General features: G+C 39.3%; 1 protein-coding gene across 1 annotated transcript in view; it reads right to left on the reverse strand.

The window, feature by feature from the left end:
* The window catches only part of dok4 (docking protein 4), a 92,391-nt gene that overhangs the window by 23,099 nt on the left and 43,742 nt on the right, over positions 1 to 25,550 (reverse strand). Inside the window, exons 4-7 of the mRNA XM_072913322.1 lie at positions 10,867 to 10,974; positions 9,922 to 10,036; positions 8,833 to 8,952; positions 395 to 584 (exon numbers count right to left, since the gene is read on the reverse strand). Of these exons, the coding sequence (XP_072769423.1) occupies positions 395 to 584; positions 8,833 to 8,952; positions 9,922 to 10,036; positions 10,867 to 10,974 (533 nt within the window). The remainder of the gene's footprint in view (positions 1 to 394; positions 585 to 8,832; positions 8,953 to 9,921; positions 10,037 to 10,866; positions 10,975 to 25,550) is intronic.

Genomic DNA, 25,550 nt, shown 5'->3' on the forward strand with positions numbered 1-25,550 from the left:
CATCACAACACGTTGGAACTATTTAAGATGCATTCCAGGTAACATAACTTTACTTTAATAAACTTTAAATAATAATTCATACTCTTAAAATATTTATGTTGCACTTGCACTTTCCTTAAACACTGTAAACCAGTTGTTTCCAAAGGGGCCATTTTTGGAACGCAGCTTGTTTTTTACGGGCCCACGGCTTATTGTAAAAATGAAATGGGTTATTAATGAGATGTATTACAATACATTACAGTTATTTGCTTTATCCCCTATAATACAAAGCTTATAGAGCTTATAATATAGTATAGTGACCTCGGGACACCCCCTAGTAACGGTATATGGAATGAGAGTTTTTAGAACGGAACATTCGGTTGGTGTATAAAATGACAAGCAATTAAAATCTTACCCTCCTGCCTCAAAGGTGAAGCAAGTGGCGTCACGTCCATAGCGACGCAAGGACCTGAGTGGCCAGGTGACCAGCTTGGTGCGGGGGTTGTGAATGTCCCAAAGGTAAATGTTCTCATGAGTGATCTGCATCATACATTCTCCATAGATGTCCAAGTTGGGGCAAGGTAGGAGGAAGACATTAAAGCGCTCTAGGAACAGGCCAAACAATGACAGTGTAAGGAAAAATGGGAGCAATGCTTGCTGCCTGAATCACTTAGCATGACTAAACGTCCCACCCTGTCTGTACTAGTTATTTCTTATGATTAATTATTAAAGCACTGTAAAAAGAGACTATTTAGCTCTGACATCCAGAAATAGGGAGTATAGCTGGACAATAGGGCTGGGCGATAAGGGCGAAAAAGTATATCTCGATATATTTTTACTTAAACTCAATATTCGATATATATCTCGACATATTTTCCGGTGAAAGTATACATATAAAGATATTCATTTTTGAGCGAGATTCACTAAAATTGAACTACTGTAAATGACAACTGTAATGTAAACAGTCAGTAGCACTTTTATTAACCCAGTTAGTCAAGATGGGTAATAACAGCACATCAAATAAACTGTTTAAGTAGCACATAATTACATAACATAAATAAAATAGAAAAATATTCTTTCTTTGTAAAATAAATAACATAGCTTTGGAAATAATACAACATGTATCAAACTCAGATAAAAAATGTATTTGCCGGCAGGCACTTCTTAATTCCCAGTCGACGATGTAATGGACTGTCACACACGAACGGTTCTGGTCAGCGCAAAGTAAGTGACTTTACTTAATTGTGCGGCTATGATCTTCCTCACTTCGGCATACATTTTTGGCAGCTTTTCTCATGCAAAATATGCTCGGCTTGGAAACTCGAGAACAGTTTTGATTTGGACTTACTGTACATGGTAAATAACTCAAATGAATGTTTTATCCAGACATATGTCATGGCGCAGTCTCGAACCCACAATTCTCCCGCAGCAAGATCCAACACTCTGTCTGGCAGCACGCCCCCGCACGCACTGAACGCTTCACGCCCACCCATTGCCGCAGCTGCAGATTGTCAGCGATCAGCGCACCTGGCAGCAATCAGGAGGACAGCATAAAGACCAGTCGCTCCTTGGAACCTACACCGGAACGTCGTTAATTCTCATTAGTAAGCAATACGTCTCTGGCTTCTATCTTGTTGTCCTCGCCCTTGTTCTCCGTGTCCTTTTTGTCCCCTTGACTCATGTCCAACGTTCCCTCTAAGGTGCGCACATGCGCAATTGCGCACTGCTCACGCGTCCTCTGCGCACAGCAAATCTATGCCGCGCAAAAAAATCAAATCCCACTCTAAACAAAATAAACAAATCGTTTGTTTTGTATGATTTTGCAATGCAACTGTGAGTAACAGGTGACGAAAGGCAGCCACAACAGATAAAACAATGTTTGTCAACACGGTTAAATTATTGTAACGTCTGTGGAGACACTTAAAGGAGGACAGGAATTCCATCGGTCCCTTTATTTAGCGAAATTGTTTGTCGGCCATAACCACACCAAAACAATGTGTAAAATACGTTTATCTAGCAAAACTGGTCGTTGTCTGCCGTACAAACCAAGCCAAAAGCAACTCTTTGTCATCTGTTATATGAACAGCAGCCGCTTGCTCTCTCTCTCTCTCACCTGCACCAACACATACACTATGGCAATTAGCCACTGGTGCGTTTTTGGCCACACAAAAAGTTGGACAACTCCAACACTACACGTAAAGTGTAAATTTCAGGTCGTTTTACTATGACTCCTCAATCAGTGTGCTTATTCTACTGTCATTTGTTAAGAATGTTATATTTGGGATAATAATCATGAAATTATGTTACAGGACTACATAATTGCTAATAGAAATATTTATGTTACGGACAGAAAGTTAATAAATACTTCATCTCATGCAACAAGTGAATATTTTAAGGGGAACTAAATGTGATCTCTGAAAGGGGTACACAATCTTTCCAAAGCAGGACCCCCACCCAGGCATAAAATACTATAGTCACTTTAGTGCATAGCTGATTAAAAAAAAAACAATATCTAAGTGGGCCAAATCACATATATTAGAAAATAATCTCTTGAAATTGACTAGTCACTTGATTATAATAATAAGACATTTAAATTGTTATGTCAGGTTTGAGACAAATGTGCTGCTGGTATGACCACAGTGTGCACGTCTGTATTCCACTGAATGCTCAGGGTGTTTGTGCGTTTGCTCACACACATGAAAAATTAGAGGGAACATTGCTCATGTCCCTTGTCTCCCTCGCAGTACCCGCCTTGTACCGTGTGCTTGAGCTCAGTGCCTCGACCTCCATCCGGATTTTGGACTGCCTCCCTCGATCCTCCACCCTTGCCTGGACACGGACCTTGTCGCTTCTCTCCTGCCCTCGACCTCCTGCCTGTCCCCGGACTTCCTTTGTGCCTCGCCCTCTTGGACTGACGAAGAATTCATCCATCACGCACGTACAACATCCTCTGGTATTATTTACATGGTTAATTTCACACTTAGTCCTGCAACCAACACGTAGAGTAGCATACACCTCCCACACCATCATCAAAGGTTACAATAAACAAGGTAACCTGAGTTTCTTCGTGGTGTCGTCTCCTTCCACTCCTCGCGTTCATAACAACATGTGTCCAAATGTTGCCAAGTACACGCAATGTGGGTTTACTGGACGTCGTCTACATCGCTAAAAGAAAAATCTAAAGAAGAGAATCCCTCTGCCATCTTCCATTAGTTTTATTACAAACCCCGTTTCCATATGAGTTGGGAAATTGTGTTGGATGTAAATATAAATGGAATACACTGATTTGCAAATCGTTTTCAACCCATATTCAGTTGAATATGCTACAAAGACAACATATTTGATGTTCAAACTGATAAACATTTTTTTTTTTGCAAATAATCATTAACTTTAGAATTTGATGCCAGCAACACGTGACAACGAAGTTGGGAAAGGTGGCAATAAATACTGATAAAAGTTGAGGAATGCTCATCAAACACTTATTTGGAACATCCCACAGGTGAACAGGCAAATTGGGAACAGGTGGGTGCCATGATTGGGTATAAAAGTAGATTCCATGAAATGCTCAGTCATTCACAAACAAGGATAGGGCAAGGGTCACCACTTTGTCAACAAATGCGTGAGCAAATTGTTGAACAGTTTAAGAAAAACCTTTCTCAACCAGCTATTGCAAGGAATTTAGGGATTTCACCATCTACGGTCCGTAATATCATCAAAGGGTTCAGAGAATCTGGAGAAATCACTGCACGTAAGCAGCTAAGCCCGTGACCTTCGATCCCTCAGGCTGTACTGCATCAACAAGCGACATCAGTGTGTAAAGGATATCACCACATGGGCTCAGGAACACTTCAGAAACCCACTGTCAGTAACTACAGTTGGTCGCTACATCTGTAAGTGCAAGTTAAAACTCTCCTATGCAAGGCGAAAACCGTTCACCAACAACACCCAGAAACGCCGTCGGCTTCGCTGGGCCTGAGCTCATCTAAGATGGACTGATACAAAGTGGAAAAGGGTTCTGTGGTCTGACGAGTCCACATTTCAATTGTTTTTGGAAACTGTGGACGTTGTGTCCTCTGGACCAAAGAGGAAAAGAACCTATTCATATAAGAATTGTTATAGGCGCAAAGTTGAAAAGCCAGCATCTGTGATGGTATGGGGGTGTATTAGTGCCCAAGACATGGGTAACTTACACATCTGTGAAGGCGCCAATAATGCTGAAAGGTACATACAGGTTTTGGAGCAACATATGTTGCCATCCAAGCAACGTTATCATGGACGCCCCTGCTTATTTCAGCAAGACAATGCCAAGCCACGTGTTACATCAACGTGGCTTCATAGTAAAAGCGTGCGGGTACTAGACTGGCCTGCCTGTAGTCCAGACCTGTCTCCCATTGAAAATGTGTGGCGCATTATGAAGCCTAAAATACCACAACGGAGACCCCTGGACTGTTGAACAACTTAAGCTGTACATCAAGCAAGAATGGGAAAGAATTCCACCTGAGAAGCTTAAAAAATGTCTCCTCAGTTCCCAAACGTTTACTAAGTGTTGTTAAAAGGAAAGGCCATGTAACACAGTGGTGAACATGCCCTTTCCCAACTACTTTGGCACGTGTCGCAGCCATGAAATTCTAAGTTAATTATTATTTGCAAAAAAAAAAAAAGTTTATGAGTTTGAACATCAAATATCTTGTCTTTGTAGTGCATTCAATTGAATATGGGTTGAAAAGGATTTGCAAATCATTGTATTCCGTTTATATTTACATCTACCACAATTTCCCAACTCATATGGAAACGGGGTTTGTAATATATAAATCGCCCACTTGAATATTCCCTCTTCTCTTTTACGACTCTCTCGTCGTCATTTGGGATGTCTGTTGTGATTTCCCTTCCTGGTTCGATGACCCGCCCTATCTTGCCTCTGATTGGCCTGTCCGTAATGTTTTGCCCTAATTTCAACCAATCGTGACTATTTGATATTGTTTTGTTGTCAACTTCATCATTATAGCTTGCATTATTTTGCAAAAGTAGAGTGGTCATACTCAATAAGACCAAACAAAGAAGGATGGGAGGGGCTCGGGCTGCACTTTTAATCACATTTTAATCACAATCACGATTTTGGCTGTCACAATTAAAGTGAGTGATCATCAACAATATTAACATTTTAAAAGCAGGTTCCGCTTCACATCAAATCAGGCAGTTACACTAGCAGCAGCAGAGAACAACAGCCCTGTAAAGCGGGCGCCCGTCCACGCCAAAGGCCATTGTGTATGAGCACAAAACTCCATTACCATGACAAACTTAAACAAGAACATTATTAGTATTATTAACATTAACCTTTTTTTCTGGGGTTGCTTCAGACGATCGTTTCTTTTCACTTAATTTCACAAATGCGTTTAAGGAAGCAGTGCTGTTATTAGATGGCAACAGTTTAGGACAATATTGGAAACAGCGCATTTGTCCCACCCAAAAAGTATTACCACGGAGGAGATTTAAAAAAATTTTGCTTTCATTTTGAAAGCGCAACACATCATGTAAAAGGTCGCTCCTTCACTCACATCCTCTAACTCAGAGTGTTAAGAACGTGAGGAAACCTGAAGCAAGCGATCTGTAGAACGATGTATAGGAAATGTTGCCACAACTTGTTTATAGCGTCTTGCCGTTTGTTTTCTGGGATGGTCACTTGTCCAATATTTATTTGCTAACTTTGTCAGTGTTCCCAATAACATCAACACTATCTGAAATGTTTTGTCATTTCAATAAAATTGAACGCAGGCTGTCAAGTGAGAGGACGCCAAGTTGTCAGTGAGGCGCAAAGCTTTTGTATCAGATGTGAGAGGTATCACTATTTGTTTTTGTTGGCCCAACTGTTGCACTGAACCACACAGTGTTGTTACAGAAGAACAAAGCTTGTTTATTAGACTTACACTTAGACTTAGACAAACTTTAACGATCCACAAGGGAAATTGTTTCACACAGTAGCTCAGTTACAAAGTATGGAAAGGATGAAGTTGAAAAGGGCACAAAAAGAGGGCGAAAACAAAAGGTATAAAGTAGACTAAAAATGTACGATAGTAGCAATATAAAATATAGCATACCGGTATATGTAATATTTACATATTATATATACAGTATATAATATATACCGATATATTACCATATTTTCCGGACTGTAAGGCGCACATACAATTTTTTTTTTTTAACTCAACAGTGCGCCTTATAACCCGGTGCGCTTAATGTACGGAATGATTCTGGTTTCGCTTACCGACCTCGAAGCAATTTTATTTGGTACATGATGTAATGATAAGTGTGACCAGTAGATGGCAATGAAACATAAGAGATACTTTTAGACTGCAATATGATGGCAATATGACTCAAGTAAAAAACACCAACATTTAATATGTTCCATTGAAAATATAGAACATTACACACGGTGCTCAAAAATCTATGAAAATGTTTTAGTACGACTCTGGTATGCTATGAAGCCGCACCGCTTGATGGATTGTCGGTGCATTAAACATACGAGTGTTATTATGGTGTGTGTATAAGGTAAGACATATTATCTGGCGTTTTATTTCGCAATATTATGCAAAAGCAACTTCTCTTACCTTCTGGTACCTGCTGATCTGTATTTGGGATCTGCATAAATCATGAAACATTGCGCGCATCCGCCTTTCTAGTCCGTGCTGACACCATAGTCGATAATCTTCTATTTCTTCTCTATCTTCTTGTTATAGGACATTAATCCTCTGCTGTTGCCATTTTTAATATAAAGTAGAGTAAAGTTCTTACTTATATCTGTCAGTAAACTCGCCAGGAAAGCGCTAAAACATACCGGTGTAGTGAGTTTACATTATTCACTCAAGGAACTTTAGTTATTAGAGAGTTCCGATCGGATGTTTTTTTACGGGACACATTTCCGGTTTTGTTGTTGTTTCCGGATGAGGAGATGCTGCTCTGTTATTGATTTAAGTAAAGTCTGAATGTCATTAAAACAGTTAGCTCCATCTTTTGACACTTCTTCCACTCCCGTCCTTGCACGCTACACCGGTACTACAAAGATGACGGGGAGAAGACGCTGCCAAAGCTGAGCGACGTAAATAAGACCGCCCACAAAACGGCGCATCCGGAAGCAACTGTCACAAAGCGGCTTGAAAATGATCTGTAAAACATAACCCATGCAACATTTTAACCAAAGAAGCACCATTACATGCTTCAATTTAGAAAAAACAATAAAAATAAATCTGACTTCTTTAATGCGCCCTATAATCTGGTGCGCCTTATATATGAAAAAAGATCGCAAATAGACCATTCATCGGCAGTGCGCCTTATAATTCAGTGCGCCCGGAAAATACGGTGCATCATTATATCATATTATTATACTTTATCTTCATTGGCCAAACTGCTTTGTGTTTTAATTTAATATTAAAAGGTAAACAAAATGTTCTTTGGGTTTTTTTTACATTATTTGTGTTTTTTTTTATGTCAGAAAGTTATTACTTTACAAAACAATTCATTTGACATAGCATTTTGTGAATGCTTTGCAATATATAGTTAATTCCTTTATGACATATTTCTGCTCAAACTCTTTATGGATGTGTCCTGTTATCAATACAGTTTGTGTCCTCTCAATCTTAAACACATTTTTACGTTGTTTATTGCCGGTGTTCTGACGAGACGTGCTACCCATTGGAATTTACGCACCCCTTGCATCTGGGCATGCGCATGAATCCAGGGAATGTGGAAATGTAATTGCGCATTGAAGGACTTTTTCACATGAGTTTAATTGTTACATTAAAAAACTGTGTTTTTTTAATTTGTCATTTATTATACATGTGTCACACTACAAAATGTACGATTAGGTAAAGCGAGAGTCCAATAGATAATGTGCGGGCCATCCATGAAACGTGGCTCTTTTGTTTACGGCGCCAAAAAAAAAAGCATAAAAAATGGAAAAATAGAATTAATGGCATCATATAATTTGAAAATGCTGACATGTTGATACTAATGGGCAAAAACACAAATATTTGTCTTTAAATATATGATTACGTTAGCCTTTTTATTAGATTATTTAATTTCAAATTACATGATGGCGTTGCGTTCAACCCCCCCACACCCCCCAACACTGTTATACCTAACATAATATATAATCGTGATTAATAATCGTGATTCCAATATTGATAAAAAATAATTGTGATTATTATTTTGGCCACAATCGTGCAGCACACGAAGGGCTGCAAAAAAAACCTTCCACTTAACTTTACAGCTCGGCAAAGGACGCGTACACTTCTCAGCTGTTCTTTCATCTCCTTTTACGCAACTGACACCATCCATCCATCCATTTTCTACTGCTTGTCCCACAATTTACCTAATAATGCACAAATGGAGGAAAACAAAGTTGGTGGTACCCTGAGGTAATTTAATGAAATATAAAAATGTGTCTGTAAATTATTCATCCTAATCCTAACTGGTTTATTCCCCAAAATTATTTCTGCAAATAGTTGGTGAAAATCCAATTCAAGCCTTCGGTGCAATTACCATACAGAACAAGAATTCATAAACACAGTTGCTCGTGTATCCAAATTTACAGACAACAATGATACTCTAGAGCATATGCCTAATTTTTTCACTGGTATTTTTTGTGCTAATGGTACTACCACATATAATAGTACAGTAATGCTAATAATAATATAAGGAATATGAAATGTACCTCATGTTTTATTTTGGATTTATGACATTTAATTCAATACTGGACAGTCTTAAGCTTAATATTGATTGGTTATATTGAATCTAGCAACACAATTTGCTGGTAAGTTTTGTAGTGTGTGTGTGTGTGTGTGTATTTGGAAATCAGACCTGTGTGTTCACATTGCATCCCAGCTGCCAGGAGATCTGGTTCTCCCATGATGATGTCATTGACCCGCGTTCCCAGACATTCAATTGACAGTGTCTTGAACCAGTCTTCTGCTTCCAGTTCTAGAGAAAATAAGACCAGCAATACCAGATATAGGTTTTTAAAGACATAGAACTGGGTGGATACAATGGATCACAAAAATGAAAAATACTGTCACTAAGCCTAAAAACATGTAAATTATTCTGATGTATACATTGGACCAATTACAGTGTAATACATTTAGGGCTGTCAACTGATTAAAATTAAATGTAATCACAAGAGATTCAATGTAAACTCTTATTTTTATCCCAATTCCTGTTTTGGCATGTCTTGCTGTGAATTTACCTCTGTTCTGAGCGTTAGTCTCTTCCAGCATTGTCTGTTAGACTACGCTGGTTCATTGTTTGTGTGGTTGTTTTTTGCTTAGCTGTACTACGTCCAGTAAGTTTTGCCTGTATACCTATTGTTGAATTATCGCTAAGTTGTTAATTCCCCGGTGGTTCACTCCTACGGCCACAGTGGTGGTTCCTGCATTTTCCAGGTTCAAACTATATTTCAACTGTAAGTCATCTGCGGACTCTGCATTCTGGGGTCACGCTGCCAGCCACCCTGTGTACCCGTTACAGAATGAACCAGCCATGAAGTGAGCCCTGCAGAAATGTACTGCAATGCCGAGATGAAAAAGTGGAATATGCAGTATCTAAAGACAATGGAAGACACGTTTGTAAGTGTCAGCAACACAAGCCTTCTTTTGTTATGTTTTTGCTCACCCTTTATTTATTTCTACCTAATAAAATCACGTTTTACTTGTATGCCATTTCTGCATCCTGGGATCACACCAACCGCAACCAGGAACAATGAGAACAAAACAACTGTGCAGTCACACATGTATTAAAGAGTTACAAACATGTAACTTTGACAGCCCTAAATTGTAAGCTTTTTTAGGTGTTTGTACTTGGACATATCTTTCCTGTTTAACAAAGCTAAGTTATCCATAATGTAAAAACTAAAAGGACAGCTAAAAGTACTACGCGTATTTCTCCAAGAATTACCTGATTCACAAGTGAAAGTGCGTGAGGTGTCGTCAATTAGTACAATGGCCACTGCCTGTCGCTTGGTATCCCGAGGAAGCCGTGTAACACTCTTAACATTGCTGATTTCTGTCACCTAGGCAACAGAATAAAGGCAATGCATGGAATAATTATGAGTATTTAATAAACTGTTTCTACTGTCGGAACATTTGTTTGAAATAATTTCATGAAGCCGATTAGCTCGACATTGCACAAGAGGCACTTTATTTTGCTCGCAATTGAGATATGGCTCAAGGCAACATTTTCAGTTCAGAAAAAATTACTGTACATGAAAATAAGGCGTCAAATTTCATCATATGAAGTATATCACATTTATGTAATTTGATTTGCTGTGTACATCTTTAAATATCCACTGCATCATAAACATACTGAATAAATTAACATATCTCGTACATTAATTTGAAAACCTCCAGCCCAAGTATAGGAGGGCATCGTGGTTTTATTTGTGTTGCTAGGGTTACTGCTATAAGATGCTTGTATCACTCTACACATGCTGTACATCCACGTAACTGAAAGAAAGTTCAGCAAACATATTTCTAAGAAAACAATATTCAATGGGCAATGGATAAATGTCCAATTTAAGTTTACAGTCTAAGACCAGCATGTCATGAATTCATTCATAAAACAAAAGACTAATGCAAGGAAGCCAACACTTAATGATTCCATTTGTAAAAGTATTGTTTCCCGACCACTTTATTATTATTTTTTTACAAAAACAGTATAACTTTACTTGAAAGAGCCTCCATGTTTGACGAACAGATGTTATTTATTTTAAAACGTTATTTTCGAGCAAAACATTTAATTTTTTTAGTAGTTGAATTAAAACAGGCACTACAAATTGTAGTTTGCAATAAAAAATGTGTGCCGGATAGTTTTTTTTGTGTGTTTTTATTTCCAAACATTTACCTTAGAACAGGCTCTGATGTTGGCCGACTTCTCATCAGGGTATTTCTCCAATCGACGAGGTCCTTTGCTAGACGATTTCTTAAAAACTAACCAGCAACGGCGGTAAATCTGTAACATGCAATAAGAGCAGGTATTAACACAAAGGAAAACACTGGAAAATAATGCATTACTCACTGTAAATGTCCCATTCTAAACAAACTAAGGCAATGGGTATCATTTGACACTGTTTATTATGAAACCATTTTCACCCATTTACCAGAAGGGTGCACTTGTATGGTGTATAACTTGATGGGCACCGGGAAGCGGGAGTTTCCAAGTTTATTACTGGTAGCAAGGATGGCTTTGGTTACCAAATACCGCAGAGGTTTGACAAAGGTAGACCATATGATTATTGGAGAAATTAAGTTATTGTCTTGACAAGAGTTGATTTGCTCACACTGGGACTTGAAAAAAAAAAAGAGAACTAACCAAGGAAATTTCTGCAGAAGAATTGGACGGTGATGAAAACAGTGTGAGCAAAATTGGAAGGCCATGCAAACCAAGCCGTCTTTTTACTTTCAATGAAAACTTGGTCAGTTACAGCAAATATATTACAACCAGGATAGGACAGTCATTTCAAAGCAAAAGCACACACAGAGTTGTATAAAGCAGCAGACAAAGTGTACTTTAAAAATGCTGACAGTACTGTAGATCGAGCGTGTCAGATACCAGGGATTGTTATTGGTCAGATCGGCTTGTTGTATTTGTGAGACAAGGTGGACTTCTTGTTAGAGTTCATCACATGAGGCTTTGTAAGTCCAACACCAAGGATAAGGGCCAGATTTAGGAAGACAATTTTAACACCTTCTGCAGCAGCAGAGGATAACTCAGACAAAGTACATACGATAAACAGTACTGACAGTATCGTGAATACAAAGTTCTATGCATATGTATGAAACGGATTCCGGCCAGCCAGCGTACACAATCTGGCCCACGAGACGTCCCAAGTAAAAAAGAAAAGAAAACATTCTCGTTCAACCCTTTTTAGATTACGCTTGTGGTACCCTAGCAACTCCAAAACCCTCAAATCTAGACTCCAAACATCCCAGAACAAGCTAGTCAGGTTACCTTTACACCTCCACCCCACATCACACCTCCCTCCAACCCACTTCTCCAAAGTGGGGTGGCTCAGGGTGGAGGACAGAGTAAGACAACTTGCGCTGAGCCTAGTCTATAAAATCCGGTACACCTCCCTGATACCGAAGTACATGTCAAACTACTTCCTTAACGTAAATGACCGCCATAACCACAACACCAGGGGGAGTTCTACTTACCACGTTAAACCCAGATTCCGATCTAACAAAGGTCTTAACTCATTCTCCTTCTATACCACATCAATATGGAATGCACTCCCAACAGGTGTAAAAGAAAGTGCATCTCTATCCTCCTTCAAAACCGCACTAAAACAACACCTCCAGGCAACTTCAACCCTTGACTAACACCCTCCCCCTTCCACATCCCACCTCCCCGGATTGTAAATAACCAAATGTAAATATTCAAATGTTTTTCTAATGTATATACTTGTTCTTATGCTATCTGAACTCACGATGTTCTCTGCTCGCTGTACATATCCTACCAAGTCATACCTACACTGTTTCAATGCCCATTTTTCTGATGATGCAATTGTTGATGACTGAAGTGCTGTTATCAACCAAACCTTGCTCATCCCACCCCCCGGATTGTAAATAAGGTAAATAATTCAATGTATATACACTGATGATTAACTTGTGTGATGACTGTATCATGATGATAGTACATATTTGTACCATGAATTGATTACGTGGACCCCGACTTAAACAAGTTGAAAAACTTATTCGGGTGTTACCATTTAGTGGTCAATTGTACGGAATATGTACTGAACTGTGCAATCTACTACAAACCCCATTTCCATATGAGTTGGGAAATTGTGTTGGATGTAAATATAAACGGAATACAATGATTTGCAAATCCTTTTCAACCCATATTCAATTGAATGCACTACAAAGACAAGACATTTGATGTTCAAACTCATAAACTTATTTTTTTTTTTGCAAATAATAATTAACTTAGAATTTCATGGCTGCAACACGTGCCAAAGTACTTGGGAAAGGGCATGTTCACCACTGTGTTACATGGCCTTTCCTTTTAACAACACTCAGTAAACGTTTGGGAACTGAGGAGACACATTTTTTAAGCTTCTCAGGTGGAATTCTTTCCCATTCTTGCTTGATGTACAGCTTAAGTTGTTCAACAGTCCGGGGGTCTCCGTTGTGGTATTTTAGGTTTCATAATGCGCCACACATTTTTAAATGGGAGACAGGTCTGGACTACAGGCAGGCCAGTCTAGTACCCGCACTCTTTTACTATGAAGCCACGTTGATGTAACATAACACAATATGTTGTCTTTGTGGCATATTCAACTGAATATGGGTTGAAAATGATTTGCAAATCATTGTATTCCGTTTATATTTACATCTAACACAATTTCCCAACTCATATGGAAACGGGGTTTGTAATAAAAGTGTCAATCAATCAAAACTCTCTCGCTCTCGCTCTCTCTGTCTCTGCCCCTCCCTCACGAATGCTGCTGCGCGCACAATTTGTTTTGTTTTTAACCCCTTCTTAACCCTGAACGTACATTGTTAATACACGCAACCATAACTGAAAATGCCGGACATTTGAAGCATTTAAGAAATACCGCCCTGACAGCCCCACATGTCTGGTGAAAAGAGGACGTATGGTCAGTCTATCCTAGCCCGGTCATGCTAGCAGCGATCGGTTTCACCGGACATGTCCTCTTTTGCTAGCAGCTAACGGGCTACGATAGACTGACCATACGTCCTCTTTTGCGGAGCTGTCCGGGCGGAGTTTCTTAAATGCCTCAAATGTCATTTTGAGTATTGTTTACACAACGTGCAGTACGCTACTTAATATGTCCGTGTGGAAAGTCATTCGGTACACGTCCGCACCGAACCGAAACGGTTTGATACAAATACACGTATCGTTTCACCCCTAATATATATATATATATATGGATCAGACAAAGAGCAGCTTGAAGACCTCAATGAAAAAGAAAAAAAGTTTATTTATATAGCCCTTAATCACAAGTGTCTCAAAGGGCTGCACAAGCCACAACGACATCCTACATCAGGGCATGAAAAAACCCAATGTGCACAATGAGAAACCTCGGAGAGGACAGCAGATGTGGGGACCGCCCCCCCGGGCCACCGGTGCAATGGATGTCGAGTGGATCTAGTTAATAATGTGAGAGGTGAGAGTCCAGTCCATAGTGGGGCCAGCAAGGGATTATCTCATACGATTTCGGGAGGTGGGGGGCGTGGTCAGTAGTGGGGCGGGGGCGTGGTTGGGGTCGGGGGGCGTGGTTAAGAGGGGAGGTGTATATTTACAGCTAGAATTCACCAAATATTTCATATATATATATATATACATATATATTAGAGATGCGCGGTTTGCGGACACAACCGTGGAGTCCGCGGATAATCCGCGGGTCGGGCGGGTGAAATGACGAAAAAAATAGATTGTAAATAGATTCGGGCGGTTGGCAGTTGAATCAATTCGGAAATATAAATACATAGTTAAATGTTGTTACCCACATACGAAAAACGTATAGATTTTATCGGTCCTTTAGGTGGAGCTGATGGTGCATCACCGAAAAAGAAAAGGATTGACTTCACAGAATGGGAGGAGGATACACCTGTGCTTGTTGATGAAGTAGAGGATTATTCCTCTACAAACTTCCATCTCGACGGATCAGCAGAGGAAAATCTACTTTCCTTTTGGGGGAAACAAGGACAATCATTCCCACGACTACAACACCTTGCCAAGAGAATCCTATGCGTCCCAGCAACAAGTGCCGCAAGTGAGCGCTCCTTCAGCGCAGCAGGGCGCATTTTAGAGGCCAGGCGCTCTCGCATGAATCCTGGCACTGTAGATGCCATTTTATTCCTGCATAGTGCTAACAAAAAAAAAAGTAAGTAGACATACGGTTGGATATGTTAAACGAATTAGTCTACGTTACCTATAGGCTATACCAAATAAGCCCATGTCTAACCTATATTGAGTTCGGTCAGCTAAATAATTTTGATGGTTACGTGTTGTTTGGGCGCACTACAATGCAAAAGAATTAAGGCAATTGCGTTGTTTATTGTGGTTTTTTTCTATTCGAGATATACTAATATGTGTGAATAATTATTTGGCCTCGCTTTCAAGTGAAGCGCATCTCCGATTGGCGACAATGTAAGGCTATTTAGCCTGCTTTGTTTGTCGCGAGCGTCTATTTTCATTATAATTCAAGTTTGATGATAAAGTGCAGTCTGATGGGTTTGATTTCCTCCCTTCAGCTATTTGCCTTGGCCAATAAGTTGCAGGTAATTTGTTATTATTAATTTAATTTATTTTTGTTTAAATAGAGATGACATACATATGTTATTGTATAATATAAGTTTGTGCGCGTGATTGACAGCCTAAGGCTTATGAGGCACATTTTTTTTTATTTCAACTTAAAAACGTATGAGCCTATGCCTATGCCTACAACATAGGCTATGTGTTTATCTTTATTTTCTTGCCTGTCGTTGACAATGGAGATTGTCTGATATTTTGTCATGGCTGCAGATCAATCAATAAAGGTTCATCTTTGTCGCGAAATTGTTCACTGTTTCACTGGGGGAAACAAGGAAACAAGGACAATCATTCCCACGACTACAACACCTTGCCAAGAGAATCCTATGCGTCCCAGCAACAAGTGCCGCAAGTGAGCGCTCCTTCAGCGCAGCAGGGCGCATTTTAGAGGCTAGGCGCTCTCGCATGAATCCTGGCATTGTAGATGCCATTTTATTCCTGCATAGTGCTAACAAAAAAAAAAGTAAGTAGACATACGGTTGGATATGTTAAACGAATTAGTCTACGTTACCTATAGGCTATACCAAATAAGCCCATGTCCAACCTATATTGAGTTCGGTCAGCTAAATAATTTTGATGGTTACGTGTTGTTTGGGCGCACTACAATGCAAAGGAATTAAGGCAATTGCGTTGTTTATTGTGGTTTTTTTCTATTCGAGATATACTAATATGTGTGAATAATTATTTGGCCTCGCTTTCAAGTGAAGCGCATCTCCGATTGGCGACAATGTAAGGCTATTTAGCCTGCTTTGTTTGTCGCGACCGTCTATTTTCATTATAATTCAAGTTTGATGATAAAGTGCAGTCTGATGGGTTTGATTTCCTCCCTTCAGCTATTTGCCTTGGCCAATAAGTTGCAGGTAATTTGTTATTATTATTTATTTAATTTATTTTTGTTTAAATAGAGATGACATACATATGTTATTGTATAATATAAGTTTGTGCGCGTGATTGACAGCCTAAGGCTTATGAGGCACATTTTTTATTTTTTTATTTCAACTTAAAAACGTATGAGCCTATGCCTATGCCTACAACATAGGCTATGTGTTTATCTTTATTTTCTTGCCTGTCGTTGACAATGGAGATTGTCTGATATTTTGTCATGGCTGCAGATCAATCAATAAAGGTTCATCTTTGTCGCGAAATTGTTCACTGTTTCACTGTGCACCCCGCCTTCGTCCCTATTTGAGCATTATAACGTTAACAAGTTAATATTCATTGAAATAAATTCAGAACATTTTTTTTACCTAACGAAAATATAGGCCTAGTCTTTCTAAAACATTGTTTTAACTTCTTAAAAGCCTCGTTCTGCTTGCTGGAACTGCGCACACAAAGTGTGAGGAACGCACTCCTGATCTGAGGGCATTGGCAACAATAGTCAACACTTTCTTAATGGAAATGACAATAATATTATAATAATTATAAACAATATTATCACGCATTAATATATCTTAGCCACTAATGCGTGGCCAAGATATATTAATGCGTGGCACGCAGTCTCTGCTCCATTGGATCAGTCTCCTTTCTTTAACAGGCAAAAGCTTTATAACCTCACTAATATGCTTGCATCGTCTATATTAGATATATAACAACTGGCGGATGGCGGGCGGGTGTGGTTTTGATAAAATGTTGGTTCGGGTGGATGCGGATGGTTGACGACTTTTGTGATGCGGTTGCGGATGAAATAATTGCCTATCCGCGCATCTCTAATATATATATATATATATATATATATATATATATATATATATATATACACACACACACACACACACACACACACACACACACACACACACACACACACACACACAGGTAAAAGCCAGTAAATTAGAATATTTTGAAAAACTTGATTTATTTCAGTAATTGCATTCAAAAGGTGTAACTTGTACATTATATTTATTCATTGCACACAGACTGATGCATTTAAATGTTTATTTCATTTAATTTTGATGATTTGAAGTGGCAACAAATGAAAATCCAAAATTCCGTGTGTCACAAAATTAGAATATTACTTAAGGCTAATACAAAAAAGGGATTTTTAGAGATGTTGGCCAACTGAAAAGTATGAAAATGAAAAATATGAGCATGTACAATACTCAATACTTGGTTGGAGCTCCTTTTGCCTCAATTACTGCGTTAATGCGGCGTGGCATGGAGTCGATGAGTTTCTGGCACTGCTCAGGTGTTATGAGAGCCCAGGTTGCTCTGATAGTGGCCTTCAACTCTTCTGCGTTTTTGGGTCTGGCATTCTGCATCTTCCTTTTCACAATACCCCACAGATTTTCTATGGGGCTAAGGTCAGGGGAGTTGGCGGGCCAATTTAGAACAGAAATACCATGGTCCGTAAACCAGGCACGGGTAGATTTTGCGCTGTGTGCAGGCGCCAAGTCCTGTTGGAACTTGAAATCTCCATCTCCATAGAGCAGGTCAGCAGCAGGAAGCATGAAGTGCTCTAAAACTTGCTGGTAGACGGCTGCGTTGACCCTGGATCTCAGGAAACAGAGTGGACCGACACCAGCAGATGACATGGCACCCCAAACCATCACTGATGGTGGAAACTTTACACTAGACTTCAGGCAACGTGGATCCTGTGCCTCTCCTGTCTTACTCCAGACTCTGGGACCTCGATTTCCAAAGGAAATGCAAAATTTGCTTTCGTCAGAAAACATGACTTTGGACCACTCAGCAGCAGTCCAGCTGGTGTCGGTCCACTCTGTTTCCTGAGATCCAGGGTCAACGCAGCCGTCTACCAGCAAGTTTTAGAGCACTTCATGCTTCCTGCTGCTGACCTGCTCTATGGAGATGGAGATTTCAAGTTCCAACAGGACTTGGCGCCTGCACACAGCGCAAAATCTACCCGTGCCTGGTTTACGGACCATGGTATTTCTGTTCTAAATTGGCCCGCCAACTCCCCTGACCTTAGCCCCATAGAAAATCTGTGGGGTATTGTGAAAAGGAAGATGCAGAATGCCAGACCCAAAAACGCAGAAGAGTTGAAGGCCACTATCAGAGCAACCTGGGCTCTCATAACACCTGAGCAGTGCCAGAAACTCATCGACTCCATGCCACGCCGCATTAACGCAGTAATTGAGGCAAAAGGAGCTCCAACCAAGTATTGAGTATTGTACATGCTCATATTTTTCATTTTCATACTTTTCAGTTGGCCAACATTTCTAAAAATCCCTTTTTTGTATTAGCCTTAAGTAATATTCTAATTTTGTGACACACGGAATTTTGGATTTTCATTTGTTGCCACTTCAAATCATCAAAATTAAATGAAATAAACATTTAAATGCATCAGTCTGTGTGCAATGAATAAATATAATGTACAAGTTACACCTTTTGAATGCAATTACTGAAATAAATCAAGTTTTTCAAAATATTCTAATTTACTGGCTTTTACCTGTATATACATACATACATACATACATACATATATATATATATATATATATATATATTGTGATGTGCGGTCCCAAACCAACCTCCCAGAGACAGTTCTGTTTAAAGTTCAAACGCCGCAGCGTTGTTTTATTCAGTCAGTTTTCTAAATAAAAGGTTAACGTAAAGTTCTCCCGAATTGGGGCTTCCATTGAAACAAACAAATTGTCACTTTTTCCATGTCTTGATCATGTCTCCTAAATTGCCTGGAACATATAGCAGAGAAACCTCTGATCAGTGCAAAGTTCAATAAATCACAGCATTCAATGAATCAAACATCTTACACATTTAGCAGACTAATTTACAAACTATATTTCAGTGGAGCAACACACTTACCGCCCGATGGAAGCAGACCTTTCCCAGCAGGGAGCCAGCCACACAATGAGTCAAACACTGAGGTGCTATTTAACTCAAACACAGTGATTACCAACCTGACACAGCTGCCTTGGGGCAGGTGGCCACACATCAGCCTGATTGAGGATAAAATTAGGGATGTACTTGCCTTCAATTACCACACCTAAAGAGTGGCGTAGTTTGACCCTCTGGTGCATGCTTTCACTGTGATGGCTGGCCCTCTGCCCAGTCTCACCTGTTCGGAGGTATTGTGATGCTCCACAATATATATATGTATGTATATATATATAATAATTACTTGACTTTCAGTGAATTATATATATATATATATATATATATATATATATATATATATATATATATATATATATATATATATATATATATATATATATACATACATATATATGTATGTGTGGGAAAAAATCACAAGACTACTTCATCTCTACAGGCCTGTTTCATGAGGGGTTCCCTCAATCATCAGGAGATTTCTCCTGATGATTGATATATGATATATATATATATATATGTATGTGTGGGGAAAAAAATCACAAGGCTACTTCATCTCTACAGGCCTGTTTCATGAGGGGTTCCCTCAATCATCAGAATCTCCTGATGATTGAGGGAACCCCTCATGAAACAGGCCTGTAGAGATGAAGTAGTCTTGTGATTTTTTTTCCCACACATACATATATTGCGCTCTACTACGGTATCGAGCACTATTTTCTGGATAACCTTATTAAGACATATATATATATATATATATAAATAAAATAAATACTTGAATTTCAGTGTTCATTTATTTACACAGGCCCTGCGATGAGGTGGCGACTTGTCCAGGGTGTACCCCGCCTTCCGCCCGATTGTAGCTGAGATGGGCTCCAGCGCCCCCCGCGACCCCAAAAGGGAATAAGCGGTAGAAAATGGATTTATTCACAGGGTTGAATTGTCCATCCTTGTTCTATTCTCTGTCACTATTTTTCTAACCATGCTGAACACCCTCTCTGATGATGCATTGCTGTATGGCACGCACAAAAGTGCTTTCATCAAACGCACTAGAGTCTGGAATCTTCCATCTCTCCCTAGCATGGCCCAAATCCGGTCAATCCTTGCTTCCTGAGGAAGATCTTCACTGCCAAGCACTTGGTACTCCACTACTTCTTCCCGGAGGCTATCCAGGTCCAATCGCAGCTGCGGCTTGGAACTTACAAGCGTATTTCTTCATCTTACTTGTCGTCAGCGTCGCCATGGCTGTATCTTCCTCGTTCTTCTACTTCGTCTCCTTGTTGTGTGCGCAGTTGTGCACTCTCTAAAAGCCGTAGATGTTATAACGTGACTGGGCAGGACTCAGGTCCGCATGGAGCTGGAGGGGGCGTGGCCACCAGCGCTGGCTGAAAATCGGGAGATTTTCGGGAGAATATTTGTCCCGGGAGGTTTTCGGGAGAGGCGCTGAATTTCGGGAGTCTCCCGGAAAATTCGGGAGGGATGGCAAGTATGGATTATCTTGAATGGAGACAAGTCAGCAGCGCAGAGGCGTCACCAACTGATGCACAGAGGAGTGGTCCACCCCGGGTCCCGACTTTGAACAGCAAGCAGGTCATCTGTGGTCACCTGATAACCTCTCCACGCAGGAGAGGGGTCAGAGCAGAAAAGAGACGGCAGATAAACTGGTATAAAAGGGGGTCTATTTAAAGGCTAGAGCATACAAATGACTTTTAAGATGGGACTTAAATGCTTCTACTGAGGTAGCATCTCTAACTGTTACCGATAGGGCATTCCAAAGTACTGGAGCATGAACAGAAAATGCTCTATAGCCCACAGACTTTTTTTGGGCTCTGGGAATCACTATAAGCCAGAGTTCTTAGAACACAGATTTCTGACCAGGACATATGGAACAATACAATCAGCAAGATAGGATGGAGCTAGACCCTTTAGTATTTTATACATAAGTAGTAAAACTTTAAAGTCACATCTTAAGTGCACAGGAAGCCAGTGCAGGTGAGCCAGTATAGGCATAATATGATCAAACATTCTGGTTCTTGTCAAAAGTCTAGCAGCCACATTTTGTACCAACTGTAATCTTTTAATGCTAGACTTAGGGAGACCCGAAAATAATATGTTACAGTAATCAAGACGAGGCGAAACGAACACATGAATAATGATCTCAGCGTTGGTGGTGGACAAAATGGAACACATTTTAGCGATATTACGGAGATGAAAGAAGGCTGTTTTAGTAACACTCTTAATGTGTGACTGAAATGAGAGATTTGGGTCGAAGATAATACCAAGATTCTTTACCAAGTCACTTTGTGTAATTGTTTGGTTGTCAAATGTTAAGGTGGTTTTATTAAATAGGTGCCGAGCGCTAAGATCAAGTAGCAGCAACATGGATGACGCATCAGCCTCCATAGTTAGCAACATATCATTAGTCATTTTTGCGAGGGCTGTCTCCGTAAACTGATTTGCCCTGAAACCGGACTGAAACAGTTCACAGATGTTCATTTAGCTGCTGTGCAACAATTTTTTCAAGGATTTTCAAGATACAGGGAAGGTGGGACACCGGCGGTAGTTTACCATGAAGTCAGGATCGAGGTTAGGTCTTTTAAACAGAGGATGAATAACCGCTTTTTTGAAGGCTAGGGGAACAGTGCCAGAGGAAAGTGATAAGTTAATAGTATTTAGCACTGATGGTCCTAATATTACAAATAGCTCCTTGATAAGTTTCCCAGAAAGTGGGTCAAGTAAACATGTTGTTTGTTTTGTCCCATTTACACGTCGCAGGAGGCCAGCAAGAGTCATAGTTGTGACAGCATTAATGTTGCGGCTGCTAAAGCAGTGGTTATTAGTAGCTTGTTGACAATGAATCAGAACTTCGAATTTTATAAGGTAATGATCGGACATTACTTTAGTGTACAGGAGTATCATAACTTTGGAGGTGGTGACACCCCGGACAAGGACTAGATCTATTTTATTAAGGTTGCGATGCGTGGGTTCATTTATTATTTGTGTAAGACCACAGCTATCAATTATAGTCTGGAGCGCCACGCACGGAAGGTCTGATGGGGTATTCATATGGATATTAAAATCCCCACATTATAAGTATATTATCTGCTTGCGTCACTAGATCAGCGACAAACTCTGAAAATGTACAGAATTTTTCCGAATAGGGCGTCGGGGGGGGGGGGGGGGGGGGGTGGTAGATAACAGCCAGGTAGAGAGGTAGCAATGTGACAGACCTCGTAGTAAGCACCTCCAATGATTTATATTCATTACTTAGGTTAGGGGTAAGGTTAAGGTTTTCATTGTATATTAGTGAGACCCCTCCACCCCTTTTAAGGGGACGGGCAATATGTGCATTTGTATAGTTAGGAGGAGATGCCTCGTTAAGCGGGAAAATATAATCTGGTTTTAGCCAGGTTTCCCTGAGACCAATGACGTTAAGATTGTTGACTCTAATGACCTCATTAACTAATAATGTTTTGGGAGACAATGATCTAATGTTTAAAAAGCCCATATAATAGGTAGTGGGCTGTTTTGAGGATTTTTTATTAATGTTATCCGTAGCAGTGATATTAATACCGTTACATTTATTTTGTGTAGTGCGCCTTAAATAATTTGGATCAAATCTAGGAACTGATATGATGGGGATCTTCAGATTGTTTGCTTGGTGCTGATTGAACTTGTCATAATTTGCCACCTCAGTAGAATGCATGTTCACCTCTGGCACAGTCACGACAGAAAACACATTATGTGAGTTGTGTATTATTCTAGGAGAAATGCTATGTGTACAGGAATTTTCCAGCCTGGCGCTGGTTTGTTCTAGCTTAACTGACTCCTCCTTAACAGACACTGTAATTGCCTGTGTCCGAGCTTGCTCTACTGTAGTTAGTCAAGTGTGACTTAACCAGTAATCTATGTTTCTACAAAAACCAAAACCAGTGAAATTGGCACGTTGTGTAAATCGTAAATTTAAAAAAAAAGAATACAATGATTTGCATATTCATATTCATATTCAATTGAATACTCTGCAAAGACAAGATATTTAATGTTGGAACGGAGAAACAACATTTTTTTTTGCAAATAATCATTAACTTAGACATTAATGGCAGCAACACACTGCAAAAAAGTTGGCACAGGGGCATTTTTACTACTGTGTTACATCACCATTCCTTTGAACAATACTCAGTATACGTTTGGGAACTGAGGAGACCAATTTTTTAAGCTTTTCAGGTGGAATTCTTTCCCATTCTTGCTTGATGTACAGCTTAAGTTGTTCAACAGTCCGGGGTCTCTGTTGTGGTATTTGACGCTTCATAATGCGCCACACATTTTTAATGGGAAACAGGTCTGGACTACAGGCAGGCCAGTCTAGTACCCGCACTCTTTTATCACGAAGCCACGCTGTTGCAATGCTTGACGATAGGCATGATGTTCCTGGGATTAAAAGCTTCACTTTTTCTCCTCCAAACATATTGCTGGGTATTGTGGACAAAAACAGCAACATTTTTGTTTCATCTGGCATCACATAGACAAATATAAGACCTTCTGGAGGAAAGTTCTGTGGTCAGATGAAACAAAAATTGAGCTGTTTGGCCACAATACCCAGCAATATGTTTGGAGGACGAAAGGTGAGGTCTTTAATCCCAGGAACACCATTCCTACCGTCAAGCATGGTGGTGGTAGTATTATGCTCTGGGCCTGTTTTGCTGCCAATGAAATGGTGCTTTACACAGAGTAAATGGGACAATGCAAAAGAAGGATTACCTCCAAATTCTTCAGGACAACAATTCATCAGCCCGGAGGTTGGATCTTGGGCGCAGTTGGATGTTCCAACAGGACAATGACCCCAAACACATGTCAAAAGTGGTAAAAGAATGGCTAAATCAGGCTGGAATTAAGATTTTAGAATGGCCTTCCCAAAGTCCTGACTTAAACGTGTGGAAAATGCTGAAGAAACAAGTCCATGTCAGAAAACCAACAAATTTAGCTGAACTGCACCAATTTTGTCAAAATTCAACCAGAAGCTTGTGGATGGCTACCAAAAGCGCCTTATAGCAGTGAAACTTGCCAAGGGATATGTAACCAAATATTAACTTTGCTGTATGTATACTTTTGACACAGCAGATTTGGTCACATTTTCAGCAGACCCATAATAAATTCATAAAATAACCAATCTTCATGAATGTCTTTGTGACCAACAAGAATGTGCTCCAATCACTCTATCACAAAAAAATAACAGTTATAGAAATTATTGGAAACTCAAGACCAGGGGTGCTCACACTTTTTCTGCAGGCGAGCTACTTTTCAATTGATCAAGTCGTGGGGATCTACCTCATTCATACATATAATTTATATTTACTTATTTAATATGTTTTTGTTAACAAGTTAAAGGTGTTTAATGATAATGCAAGCATGTTTAACACATATAGTTAATATTGTTAAAAAATTAAAGATGTTTAATGATAATACAAGTATGTTTAATACATATAGTTAATCTTGTTAACAAGTTAAAGGTGTTTAAAGATAATGCAAGCATGTTTAACACATAGTTAATATTGTTAACAAGTTAAAGGTGTTTAATGATAATACAAGCATGTTTAACACATAGTTAATATTGTTAAAAAATTAAATGTGTTTAATGATAATACAAGAATGTTTAATACATATAGTTAATATTGTTAACAACTTAAAGGTGTTTAAAGATAATACAAGCATGTTTAACACATATAGTTAATATTGTTAACAAGTTAAAGGTGTTTAAAGATAATACAAGCATGTTTAACACCTATAGTTAATATTGTTAATAAGTTAAAGGTGTTTAAAGATAATACAAGCATGTTTAACACATAGTTAATATTGTTAATAAGTTAAAGGTGTTTAAAGATAATACAAGCATGTTTAACACATATAGTTACTATTGTTAACAAGTTAAAGGTGTTTAAAGATAATACAAGCATGTTTAACACATATAGTTAATATTGTTAATAAGTTAAAGGTGTTTAAAGATAATACAAGCATGTTTAACACATATAGATTCCTTTCTTTCATGAAGACAAAAAAAACAAGTTGGTGTATTACCTGATTCTGATGACTTGCATTGATTGGAATCAGACAGTGGTGCTGATAATGTCCGCATTTTCGAATGGAGGAGAAAAAAAGTCCTCCTTTCTGTCCAATACCACATGAAAGTGGTTGGTTTTTGGCATCTTATTTGTCCAGCTTCCGTACTCCTTTGTATACACTTTACAAATCAAATCAAATCAAATCAACTTTATTTATAACAAGAAATACATTGTCGGCAAACTCCGTAGCTTGCTAGCTTGTGCACGGCAGCTTTCTGAGACTCTTATTTTGTTAGCGCAACTGTGCAACTGTGCAGTCGGTCTTTGGAGTTTTGACGACAGGTACGGCGCCAGAGTCTGTTGAAATCAAGTGTTTCTCGCCTTCCA

The sequence above is a fragment of the Nerophis lumbriciformis genome, linkage group LG06 (genome assembly GCF_033978685.3).
Source record: "Nerophis lumbriciformis linkage group LG06, RoL_Nlum_v2.1, whole genome shotgun sequence".
Lineage (NCBI taxonomy): Eukaryota > Metazoa > Chordata > Actinopteri > Syngnathiformes > Syngnathidae > Nerophis > Nerophis lumbriciformis.